This window comes from Poromitra crassiceps (genome assembly GCF_964638095.1).
Source record: "Poromitra crassiceps genome assembly, chromosome: 13".
Classification (NCBI taxonomy): Eukaryota; Metazoa; Chordata; class Actinopteri; order Beryciformes; family Melamphaidae; genus Poromitra; species Poromitra crassiceps.
The window spans coordinates 30,038,097-30,051,811 of NC_139644.1; the positions used below are offsets into that span (position 1 = coordinate 30,038,097).

General features: G+C 43.6%; 1 protein-coding gene across 1 annotated transcript in view; it reads left to right on the forward strand.

The window, feature by feature from the left end:
- Positions 1-13,715, forward strand: part of cacna1aa (calcium channel, voltage-dependent, P/Q type, alpha 1A subunit, a) — a gene marked incomplete at both ends in the record, with an annotated part of 192,414 nt that overhangs the window by 166,425 nt on the left and 12,274 nt on the right. Inside the window, 5 exons of the mRNA XM_083648784.1 lie at positions 538-645; positions 4,622-4,725; positions 9,055-9,167; positions 9,486-9,618; positions 12,361-12,474. Of these exons, the coding sequence (XP_083504910.1) occupies positions 538-645; positions 4,622-4,725; positions 9,055-9,167; positions 9,486-9,618; positions 12,361-12,474 (572 nt within the window). The remainder of the gene's footprint in view (positions 1-537; positions 646-4,621; positions 4,726-9,054; positions 9,168-9,485; positions 9,619-12,360; positions 12,475-13,715) is intronic.

Here is a 13,715-nt window from a genome sequence, read left to right on the forward strand (position 1 = left end):
TGTGAACCCAGAAACCTTCTTGACGCTTCTCTCCCACTGTATCTTATGTACAGTGCTTTCTATGGCAGTAGATCCTGTGTGTTGTCTTTATTTGCACCATTTATTGCATCATTTGGGTGCGACACTGAAGGTGGGGATTCACAGTCCCACCACTGGAATCAGCGTGCCGTTTGGCCAGTTCAGTGTAAAAAAAAAAGTGTGTCTTGTGTGCATTATACAGGGCAGTTATCTGTTGTTAGCTGAGCACTGCATATCATTACTTTGCACTAAAACAATGCTGGTCACATCGTTTTAAGTAACTACTGTGCTAACAAACCCATGTATTTTGTCTGTGTGTTTGTTTTCATGTTTGTATGTCTATTCTTATGCCCTTTTGTGTCAATTGGAATGGCTATGAGTGTGACTGGTTTGATTTTCATTATGTGTGTGTGAATCCATATACATGGGCATGGATGTCCATACGTGCCTGTGTCCATATATCTGTGCGTGTGTGTATGCGTGCGCGTGCGTGTGTGTGTGTGTGTTGTACATGCCCAGGTGGTGTCGACAAGCACCAGATGGACGCGGAGCTGAGGAAAGAGATGATGGCGATCTGGCCCAATCTCTCGCAAAAGACTCTGGACTTGCTGGTGACGCCGCACAAGTGTAAGTTGCAGTGAGTTTGGGCACGGGCACGGGCACAGCAAGTTGGCTTGGATGCGGCCGCCCTGCCCAGTGCTCCGACGCTGTTTCTCTTCACGCCACCCGAGGACTGCTTCTCTCTCAGCCAGTCTCTGTCAGTCACTGCTGCACCCTCTGATACAGCTGGCACATCATCCCATTATGTGCACATATACACACGTGCACACGCACATTTACACACGTGCACACACGCACACACAGCACCCCCATGAAGACATACTGTACAGTAGATGTGCACAAACAACAACACACAGCCGCTGACTGTATCACAGTTGGACTTTTGACAACTACCATTCCACCACTAGAACTATGCATGTGTACACAAACATACAGTCTGCAGGCCTATGAGATAGTATGCATGTATACACTAACATGTTTTTGTTGTCATTGTTTGTTTGTTTGTTTGTTTTTTTTTGTTTTTGTTTTGGACATTTTGTTTTTTATTCATTTCATTTTTCAAGTGGAAGTAACAATGCATGGTTTTGGACAGTATACTTACAGCAGGCATAAACAATAGACTTATAGATTCATAAATATACATGTGAGTCAGATGCATACATTATCACTTATCTGCTCATGCTGTCTGTATGTCATTTTCCACCTGCCCCATAACCCTTTTTCACAACCCTTATACCTATCCCATGGGTTCTCACTAAGGTAAATCAATATTTCCCTCTAAAAATAAATAATTCTAAATGAGTCTAAATAATAATTCTACTAATACGTGTACATTAAATTACTTAAAGCTATAGTGTGTAACTTTTGCAGTGCAGAGTCTTTGTCTCCCCCTTCTGGCCCCTCTGGCAGGGAGAGTATGTGCGCTGCATTCATGTGGTGTCGGGGGAAATGAGTTCCCGACTGTTTACTTTGCTCTTCGTTGTCACGCAAAAACTGGAACCAGCTGTCAACGTGTTGGTTCAACACTGAGCAATAAAATACATGTAGCATTCATGTTGTTTCCACATTACGCCTTAAAAACTCATGAACACACCGAAGTCGCAAGAACAACTTCCCAACACCAACCTGTTCCCATTTCTATCTCGTCCTATGTTAACTATTTGTTAAATCCCTTGGCATCGCTATGACGATGTTAAAAGTACCCTTCTGCGTCTGCACAGAGACTGGCTAACGCTGGGCCGAGGCACCGGTTTCCTGGTCATCCAGCTACCGCGTGGGAATGTTGCCACAGACACAGAAAACTCTGGCAGGCTGTACTGATAAATACAGAGAGTTATGTGGCGCTGGTACAGCATCATCTTAATCACCATTGTAGGAACTCGTTTGGCAATGGCTTGAATGTAACGGATGTTCATATACATACAGTATTAAAAGTTACGCACTCCAGCTTTAAAGTTAGTTGGAATGAGTGCTGCTAGTGGATCTGTCACATGCACTGCACACATTCTAACTAGAGTAATAATAATAATAATAATAATAACAATACATAAAAATGATATAGCGCTTTTCTCAATGCTCAAAGATGCTTAAATGCTTATAGAGACGCTTATAGAGTCATGATTTGACCTTCTAAGCCGCAATCTGTAGATTTTGTATGTTTTCTATCTTTGCTCTTTGTGCTCGAGCACTAGAAGCTTTTAATGTTACTATATCATAAAATGATCTATACTGAGCTTATGGGGCGGTTTCCATCTCATTACCAACATTTTCTTTGTGGCTGTTGAGCCCACCAACACTGCACTACCATGCTTACACACAGCTCCATATACATTACCATGTTAAGACACAATCCAAGCACTCACCCAGGCTTCAGTACCCAAACCCCTAACTCTCCCAGGCCCTCCATCTGTTCAGCCCCAGCACACACACTCTCCTGAAGAGGCCCACTCTCAGCACCACGACCCCACCAGCAAGTAGCTGGAGTTCCCCAACACCTCCCCACCTCTCTGTGCCTGACATCGGAGGGTGCCTCACTATAGACCAACTCTCTATAGACGTCTTTTCACTCCAGGGGCAGTCAGCTTGTAGACTAGACAGCTGGCTGTGCTTGATAGAAAATATTGCATATTGCATACCATAATGTTAATGACGCCCAGAACGAATGCACGGGTGCCAAAGCACCAGTTGCATAATGATGTAGTGGCTATGGTTTGCAGAACGCATGAGATTTGAAGAATTGCCACATTTTGTCTAAGTTCTGTTACCACTCACCAGATTGCTAATTGCTCATTCTATGCAGGTTTGGAGATATGGTGCTTTAAACTATAAAGATAACAATGGATTCATAGCTTGTTATTTTCCATTGTATGTCAATAGAAAATGGAAATTATGCAATTTAGAAGTCTAGTGAGTGGTCTGCAGACATAGTTCACAAATGTGCAACACTAAAGCTTAATGCTTGTGAATGTACTTTTTAAACATGACTATAGGCCATTTCAGTGTGAAGATATCAGTTTGATTGAAATACTTCCCTTAAACTGGTTTTTACCATTTTTAATATCCCAATGCTCAATTTTGATTGTGCTGACATCAAAGCAGCTATGAAATTGATGATATGTTGCTTCTTACTCATGAAATCTAGACAGGGACCTGTTCTATATATTCAACATCCGCTTGCAAAACCGGTTCAAAAGTCATTTGGTTCTTTGTTCACCGACCCGGGTCTATTAGACCAGACTGCCATCGCGTCATCATGAGCCTAGGCCACGGCCCCTTTGGGGGAAAGAATCACACTATTCACACTATGACTATTCGAAATTACTTTTAGAAATTACTCCTTCTTACCTGTCTAGAACACCTTGCAGCTGTCCAGATCACCAGCCCTCATAGTAATCCGGACACCAAGTCTACTGACTTTTACCCCTCAAAATCTCTCACAAATGATTGGTCCAAACATTGGTATGCCTTTATGACCTTCCCCCAGAGAAGGAAACACCAATCCAATCAGGCTTATCTATCTGTACATTGATATCGTATAGGACTTTTACTGTGCTAAGTTTCCGGAATACCCTGACTCTATACGTTAACTTAGGCAATGTTGTTCACACACAGTAATCTCACAGGTAGTGTGGTAACTGTCTAATGAAGCTGGTGACAGTTACTACTGATGGATATTGTTAGCTTGAGTGGAAGGCTGCTTGAGTACAGTAACACTATAGCAGCATCAGAGTGCCGTCTCATCTCCAACTAAATGGCAGCCTAGCCTGGATCAAGCAGTTGGCTACATAAGCCTAATCAAATATGTGTAGACGTCGGGATAAGCAATGTCCGCCCACTGTTTCAGGTCATTGATCCACTTGGACGAAGGGAGGCTGAAGGGGCATGACGGCTGTCCAATCAACCTTAATTTATTAAGGTATAAGGTATCATAAATGCATAGGTTCAGGCAAGGTAGCGGAAAAATTACTAGACACAAAATAAATGTATACAAACTTCAAAATCCTCACACGTCAAATTGCAGTAACATCCATATGACCTGACGTTTTCTATCCCCCACAAAGGGGCCAATCATTTAGGAGATTTTTTTTAGTACCCCTATGTGCCTATCTGATCTATATCTACACAATGAAATGGCTTTTAGTCATGTGAATGGAATTTAAAGTTTTTAATCCTGACAAATAACACTTTATCAAGTGAAAAAAGTAAGATACACTTAAAAAAGAATCAGTCTGTTTGTGAAAAGACTTTTGGCTCAGTGTTCATGTGTGTGTGTATATATATGTGTGTGTGTGTGTGTGTGTGTGTGTGTGTGTGTGTGTGTGTGTGTGTGTGTGTGTGTGTGTGTGTGTGTGTGTGTGTGTGTGTGTGTGTGTGTGTGTGTGTGTGTGTGAGAGTGAACCTGTGTGTAATGTGTGTGAGAGTGTAGGTCTTCTCTCTGTGTTTCTCTGTTTGTGTGCATGCCTCACCCCTTCTCTGCCATTCCTCTCGCTCAGGGTCCATACCAAAGGGTCTAATCTTGCAGGGTAACTTGTCATTCTCTCAGCAGCGACAGACCTGACAGTGGGGAAAATCTATGCTGCCATGATGATCATGGAGTACTACCGGCAGAGCAAGATCAAGCGCTCACAGGCGCTCCGCGATGAGCAGGTACTGTCTCTAGGAGAACAACACCCCCCCCCCCCCCCCACACTCTACCCGCATCCTACCTAGTAGAGACTTAAAGGCAGACTGACACACTGAAATCCCCATTGAAGTCTTGTAGCCCGATTCATACAGGCCTGAGCTGTGACAACTCCTGCCCATATCCAGAGCTCAAACTACATCTAGAGCAGTCTTTATTCCCTCGCTCTCTATCACAGCATACTGTAGAAACTGTAGAAAGCAGTGTAGTTGGAAAGGTGCCATATGCGCTCTGATAGCAAAAACACTACTGCCATCTGCTGGGTAAAGTGTTACTTCTCACTTGTAACGTTTTGCATTTGTGTTATGGAGGAAAATGCATACTTTATAATTGTTATACTATCCACAAAATGTAAAATGGTTTAATCTTAAGGACAGCAGCTATCGATTGTTTCATATGAGTTAGCAGGTGGTTTGTCTAACCTGTAGGGTTGGGTTTGGGTGGGTTTCATATGAGTTAGCAGGTGGTTTGTCTAACCTGTAGGGTTGGGTTTGGGTTGTTTCATATGAGTTAGCAGGTGGTTTGTCTAACCTGTAGGGTTGGGTTTGGGTGGGTTTCATATGAGTTAGCAGGTGGTTTGTCTAACCTGTAGGGTTGGGTTTGGGTGGGTTTCATATGAGTTAGCAGGTGGTTTGTCTAACCTGTAGGGTTGGGTTTGGGTGGGTTTCATATGAGTTAGCAGGTGGTTTGTCTAACCTGTAGGGTTGGGTTTGGGTGGGCCGCAGTGTTGTCACAGCTCTCAAGACGATCATGCATCTTGGGAACCTTCGTAATGGTTCTTTATCTGAGTTTGAGTTTATCCTCCTTACTCCCCACCACCCATGCTTGTAATCTTGGATTGTGGCCCCTGGACTGTTAGCATTGCACTGTGGTAGCATTGCACCATTCATGTGGTTAGCACACCAGTAGGTGATTTGTTCATTTTTAACAAGGGGGATGCCCCGCCCCCTGCCCCCATACCGCTAACCGACGGCACCAACGACTGCTCCGCACTGTTCAGAAGCGGAGCATTTTGCCTGCCCAATTTCGCGGACTTGCTCAGATTTTGTTGATTTGGTCATTTTCCTTTGATTTGTGTACTTCTACCATTGTTTTATTCTGAAATTTGACAGGATGCTCTGACTATGCCATTCTTGTATTACTTCCTGCCTGGCTCGATCTGTTCTGTGCAGCTTGACACGGCTGATTCCACCTTATGCTTATTCTTTTTTCAAAAACACAACGTATACTTTTGACGGTATAAAATGTACCTTGAATGATGCACCTGTAGCAGCTGAGCGCCCTGCGTCAGTGCAGGTTAATTTGGGCAGGTTAACAAGAGAGATGCATTTTGGTCATTTTGCTAACAAGAGGGATGGCCTCCTCATCCCCCCCTACAAATCGCCTACTGGTTAGCACCCTTTCCTCTGTTCAATTAGAAATGTCTTATAAGAATCCATGAATCTTGTATTTGTATGTTCAATATGTCTTCCCATTGGTGATGTAACAACAGAGCTGAGCACAATATAGCATTGAAACATTTGTATTGTATTTAATCTAATTACAGAAATCAAAGTGAAGGAACGACGTCTTGAAAACATTCGGTGTATATTTTGATTGCTCTCTCTAAAATGAGCTGGTTTTGGCAATTCAAAGACCCCCATAAAAACGACTGGGCCCCCTCCTCTTCTTGCTCCGCCCCCAGCATCTTGCTTTCACTTCCTCAGGACCCCAGGAAGGTTAGCGCTCGCCAAGGCGTCAGCTAATGGGGATCCATTCAACAATCAACTTCACTCCTTTCTGCTCCCACAGAAACCTCCCACCACTCAGCCAGTAGCATCACCTATCATTTTATCATTGACAGTCAACATCATTCACTTAGCTTTATTATGTATTAACAGTTTGTTTTATGATAATACTTTAATGGGTTGTGATATTGGTTTACACGATTAGTCTTATTGTTCTAAAACTGTAGCTATGGATCAATGCAAACAACCTTTATGATCTTTGTGATTAGTGTATTATTACCTTTGTTGCTATCCTGTTGCCTGTATTGAAAGTGTACTAGCCCAAGGCAAACAGTGTGTACATAATAGTAAGTTGACTTTAAAAAAGAAGAGTATTGCTGAGTGAGAGATTAGTCCAAATTAAAAAATCCAAGGAACAGGACAAAGCTTAAAAAAACAAAAAAACAAACCTGAAATCTCAATTACGACTTGTGTGAACGATGATTTGTAAAACCGCTGTCAAAAACTCAATATCAAAACAGCACAATGGTGACACATTGAGATTTAATAAGATGAGATCTTATTAGAACTATAATGAATTGATTTGAATGGTCCTCAAACTGTGCTCATATCGCAAACATAATGGACAGCAACGGCTTCCCGAGGACAAACATAAAACCTGGTTGTTCATACAGCGCTTGGGTCAAGGATGTGTTGACATACTTTGCTCCACCGCATGCCACCGCATCAACCCAGAAGATACTGGTGATGTCTCTCCAACATCCTCAGTCAACCTCCTCCACCCTGTTTCTTCTCTGCCATTTCACAGCCATCTCTCCAGCCTCCACCTTCCGCTCTGCACCTCACTCCCTCTTCCTTACTTGATGCCTCCTCCACAATCCTCTGCACCCTGGGCAGTCTGCTGCTCCCACACATCAGTACCCCCCCCCCCCACACACACACACATTATCCTCTCTCACCCCACCCCATATATACCTCACCGTGGGGAGCCACCTGCTTTGAATGGGACAGGAGAAGAGATGGGCACTACGTCCTAGAGTACCATATCTTGAAGCAAAACCCACCCAGTGAAAGACCTTTGCACTTTGTCTTTTTAATCCCAAAATGTCATCAATGCAGATGCCATTAGACCACAGTCTTGTGAAAAGTGTTCTTCACATCTCACACTGCATGGGTCTGCATCGAGCCTGCAGTAGAGACACAGGAGGTGTGCCATGCATGGGTCTGCGTTGAGCCTGCAGTAGAGACACAGGAGGTGTGCCATGCTTTGGATTTGAAGGAAGGAAGGGGGGATTGGACGAATTGCTGAATCGCTCATTTTAAAGTGGGAACACTTTTGGAAGAGCTGAACGTTTGACGGTGTTTGAACGTGAAACATGAGATTGCATTTGACATGTTGTATTGCTGTGTATGACTTGCGAGTTTGTTATCCATCCACTTACAGCATGCATGGCTAACAGGTTAATCATGTGGGTACTTCCACCGAGAAACCAATCTGCAGCGGTGAAGGCTGGTGGTGAAGTACCACCTTTTAAGTGGATGAGTAATCAATGAATGACAATGTGTTGTTTTGCATTTGGCTTGTCATCATGCGTTTCATTACATTTCTACTGTATGTTCCCCTCCACAGGAGTGTGTCAGTGTTCACCTGCCATGATGTCTTTCATCCCTCCTTTGACCTTTGACCTGTGCAGCCTCTTTTTTTATCCCTCCTGTATTTATCAATCCTAACATTAATTCTGCTGTGCCTCCGTCTTCAACCATTTTGTGTTTTGTTTTCTTCTGGTTTGGATTTGAATTTCTCTGAATCATTTCTGGAGGCCTTTTCCTGTACTTTTCTATCAACATCATGTAAATCCATCATCAGATGAAAACTTGGTGAATGGTGTCCTGTTGTATTTTAATTGGCTATTGGATTTCCATTTTGTTTCACCATGTTCCACTCTCTTCTTCTCTAGCGGGCCTGCTCTAGACTGCCGACTGTTCCACTACCCATGCATCTTTTTTAGCAGACCTGAAGGCAGACAATATATAGCTGTTCAATGTTGACTTCATTAATTAATTAATTAATTATTAATGTTTTGAATTAAAGGGCTATTTTTGCTGCTGGCCCAGGTAACACTGTTGCCCAACCTTAGGGTCCAAACACAGTGCTTGAAATAAACGTCCTTATCCGACCCGATAATAGCAACCAAGTGGTTTATCCCTTTCCCAGATGCATAGAAAGCTTATTCTATAGTTATGGATGTTCAACCAGTGACTCTGCGGCAACCTGGAAGCCAGCAATTGCATCAGCATGCCAACCCATCTTTCACCGGCAGCCTCTCAGATAGCAGGAACACCAAGTTCCGGAATGCACTGCTTTCTATCCACCAACCTCCTTCTCTGGCCGGCTGCTGGGCATCAGTTCCTCCGGAGCCCCATCCCCTTCTTCTCTCATTCACCTCGCTTCAGCTGACGACCCCCTTCCTATACGTCCTTTCTGTTCCCTGCTCTCTCCCCTTTCCCCCCATTTCCCTGTTAGTCTGCCTGATAGCTGGCGCCGGCCATGTTGTATATCTCAAACAGAATCGAACGCCATTACTGTTTCAGCGCGTGGAGCCGCCCTCCCCCACCCAGGATGGGGGTATGGGACTCAACAACGCCCTCCCTCCGCCAGAGACAACAGAACCCAACAACCTGTGAGTCTTTCTTTCTTTCTTTCTTTCTTTTTTGCGGACCACCTCTCGCTGCCAGAGTGATGATTCTGGAGATGGTTAGTGGAAACCTCCACAGATGGAGGGCATACTGGATACTGAGCCCTAACAAACCTAAAACCTGTACACGGGAGATGTGTGTGTGCATGTGCGTGCATGCGTGTGTTCACAGTGTGTATGTGTGTTGTAGACTGTCTGTGTATGGTAGGATGTTTCTCCTTGCACTCCAAAGTAGAGGGGTGTGTGTCAGATCAATGAAGGGGGGGTGGTACATGTGTGTGACGGCGTGTGTGTGTGCCATAGGCCGGTGGAGGGGGGGGTCCCAGAGAGCCAGTCGTGGGTGACTGCGCGGGCTCAGGAGATGTCCCAGAAGGTCGGCAGCTGGAGCCCTGAGGGACACCCTGAGGACAGCCTAGGAAGCATGACCAACTCACAGGTAGAAGAACGCACACACAATGCTATGATGCTATGATTGTACATGGAAAACAACCACACACACACACACACACACACACACACACACACACACACACACACAATACACATGCATTATACATCCTTGTCATATATCTAGTACATGTACTAACAAGTGCTCACACACTTGATCCATTCAACATTTTTTATTTTATTTTTTATTTTTATTTTTTATCTTTACTTTCATGTTATTGTTACCAAATGAAGCCCCAAAGTCAACAACTGTCAACAACATCTGCATGGTGAAAGGAACTATGGTTTGATGCAATTACATATTGCAATTCCATCTCCATATAAACCAGTGTCCTCCTATTCATTATGCTGCATGTGTCACGTTAATTAGTCAGGCATAAGGACTGGCCTGTGATCAGTTTTGCATTTCCCCTCATAATAAGTGTGGTTAGAAATGTTGAGCAGGCTTGGAGCTCTGGCTCTACAGATCAAGCCATAAGTAAAATAAATAATAATAAAAAGGGTGTCATCCTCGACTCTGAATTTAATTTTAAAACTCACATCAGCAGTGTTACCAAGATAGCTAGCATTGCAAGAGTCAGACCCTAGCTTTCCTTAGAAGATGCTAAGAAACCGACTCAGTATTTAGAGACTACTGCAACACACTTTATACTGGCCTACCCTACCCAAAAAAACATTGATCGGCTGAAGCGTGTCCAAAACTGAGCAGCAAGAATTTTGACAAAAACCAGGAAAAGTGATCATATTACACCAGTATTAGCATCCCTGCACTGGCTACCAGTAACGTTGAGGATATATTTTAAAATTATGTGATTTGTTTTTAAATCATTAAATGGTTTAGCACCTTCATAACTTTAAGAGTTTGTTCCAAATCGCTCACTCAGATCACAGAATGCTGGCCTGCTAAATGTGCCAAAAGCAATCAGCAGGAAGCATGGTGATGCAGCTTTCTCCAACTCTGCACTGAAGCTGCTTCCCCTACATATCAGACAAGCAACCTCTGTTGAAAGTTTTAAGAAGCAGCTCAAAACCTATTTTATGGCCTCACTTTTCATTAATTTATCCGTATTTAATAATTATTTTATATTGTTGTAATGTCTTTTTTGATGCTGTGGTTTGTTTTATTCATTTATTTATCTATTTATTTGCTCTTGTTTTAATCTTTTTGCATGTAAAGCACTTTGAGCTGCATTTTATGTTTGAAAGGTGCTATACAAATACAAAATTATTACGTTGTTATTATTATTATTGTTATTATTATTGGTGGTGGTGGTAGTAGGGGTACAGTATTAGTATTATTATTAAAGTAAGAAAGGCAGCAGCTGATTGTAGACATCAGAGCATATTAAGGAGAATTGCATTGACTTGCCTCTCTCTTAACATGTCTACAGTCCATTTCTAATGGCTGTATCTACCTGAAAGTGGACTACCACTCAAAATCAAATATTGTGGTGTAAGATAGTCCAACTTATATGTGTGAGCATGAACAACATTCTCCCTAAGCCAGTAAAGCCTTTCTCCCTAAAACTGAGATGTTAAAAAAGAAAAGCTTTCTAAGCCCGGCTCCTTGAAGACAACAGAGTTCAGAGCCAATTCTGCCCCAGCCCTCTCATTTGGACTCTGTAGGTCATTCTTGTTTTCTGATATCTCTCTGAGCTTTATGCTTCAGTTAGCATTGGTATGGCATTCTCTTTTCTTTCACTGTCTCTCTCTCACATCTGATCTTGTGTTCTCTCTGTCTTTCCTTGTTTGTGTTTTTTTTCCTGTGTGCATTGTTCTATTTAAAGGTTCCATGTTTTTCTTTTTCTTTATCTGTATGTGTTTCATTTGATCTCTTTCACTTAAGCTTTTTACCGTTCATTTGGAGTCTGTCATGCTCCTGTCATCAGAGCAGTCCATGTCATCTCTCATCATGCTGTTAAACCACTCTGCTTGTGGGCCCCATGGAGCGCCTGACTGGTCCCTGTATCAGTCCGTCCCATGCCAGCCGAAGAGCCCAGACTAACTCCATGTCCTGTATCAGTCCGTCCCATGCCAGCCAAAGACCCCAGACTAACTCCATGCCCTAGTTTATCAGTCCGTTCCAGGCCAGCCAAAGATCCCAGACTAAGCTCAGGCCAGCCAAAGATCCCAGACTAACTCCAGGCCAGACTAACTCCATGCCCTAGTTTATCAGTCCGTTCCAGGCCAGCCAAAGAGCCCAGACTAAGTCCAGGTCAGCCAAATACCCCAGACTAACTCCAGGCCAGCCAAAGAGCCCAGACAAACTCCATGCCCTAGTTTTAAGTCCCTCTACAGGGCCCACAGCTTGCCTCTTACCCAGTCAGGTCCCAGATGCAAATGCAGTTTCAGTTCCATTTCCCAAGGCTTGTGCCTTATCCACACAAGAAGCAGAAACATGGGGGCAACATTATTATCCACACAAGAAGCAGAAACATGGTGGCAGCATTATTATCCACACAAGAAGCAGAAACATGGTGGCAACATTATTATCCACACAAGAAGCAGAAACATGGTGGCAACATTCTAAACTAAAGCAACAAGGATTAAGAAAGGAGGAGAAAGCCCCATAATGTGCACACACTCACCAAATTCTCCCACTAACTCCCACCTATCCGAGGCCCAGTGGCACCCTCAGTTTTCCACTTTAACCAACTTTACCACGCCTCCCCTATCAGTTTCCATGGCAGCCGGTCACACCATCTCCTGCTCTCCTGCTCTGTTTTTGCAGACGGTAGAGATGAGAGAGATGGGGCAGGATGGTTACTCGGATACTGAGCACTTTCCACCAATGGAAGGCCACGGCAGGGCCGCTTCCATGCCCCGCCTCCCAGGCGACAACCAAGTGAGCAGCATTCTCACCCTTCCACTCTCTCACTCTCTTTCTCTCCTCATTCCCTCTGTTCCTCAACTGCTTCCCTTTGACTAGATCAGATTCACACAGGTCTGACTGGTCACTTGAGGATTTGCTGCTGTGGTTACTTGAATTCATATTGGAGACAATTTGACACAAGAAGAAATGGGCTTCGCTGAGCAATTCATTTCTGCTTAATATAAGACATACGTGGCAATCGTCTAAACAAAGATATGAAAGAATGATGGACATGGTGTTTTTTTGGTGCTAATTCACCACACAAATAACCTTGGTAATGCTCAGTCATTATTGGTGAAGAACACAGCATTTTGCTGAACGTTTGGAGACATTATTGGAACATGACCTCCAAATTTGATTTCAAAAGGACCAGAGCAGCCAAAGTCACAACTCCTGTTTTCTCCTCCTCTCCCTTCCTCTTCCTCTGCTCCTCTCATCTTGCACCTGCATGGAAATCTGTGACTGCTCGTCTTTTTTCCATCTAACACATTCATCCCTTTACACACTTTCATACCCCGGTGAGTGCTGTGGTTGTCACGTCCACACAACACACATACGCAAAACCGAATGTGCACACACGCACACACGCGCGCACACACACACACACACACACACACACACACACACACACACACACACACACACACACACACACACACACACACACACACACACACACACACACACACACACACACACAAAAGTATCGTCTCCAGAATAAAATATCAGCATTGTAAGTTTCTGCAATCCACAGATACGTAGAATAACATGTTTTTCAAGGGCTGGAGGGCCTAAACCAGGGGTGGGGCAACATGTTTTTCCTGAGGGCCAAACTGACTTACATCAAGTAAGCGAAGGGCCACACATTGGAAATTATACCTGCCAAATTTCCACGGGAGTCTCCCTATTTTGAACCCTCTCTCCTGTTGTGATTGGTAATTTCTTGTTAATCTCCTGATATAATAGTGATACAAATCCAATGGCTGTAGCAGATGAGATTTATTAACATAATTCTGCCTTTTATTTCGTTTTTGGGGGCCGCATTTTGCCCCAGGCCCCAGGGCCGCAAGAAATGACTGTAGAACAGTCATTTGTTACACATGAGATTACTTTTAGCCTTTTAGACATAAAGATTATTGAAAGATAGCCTATTCCATATTCCATGTTGTAACACAAGTGGAGTATTGGCCAGTACAGGCCACACAGTGGGGCCG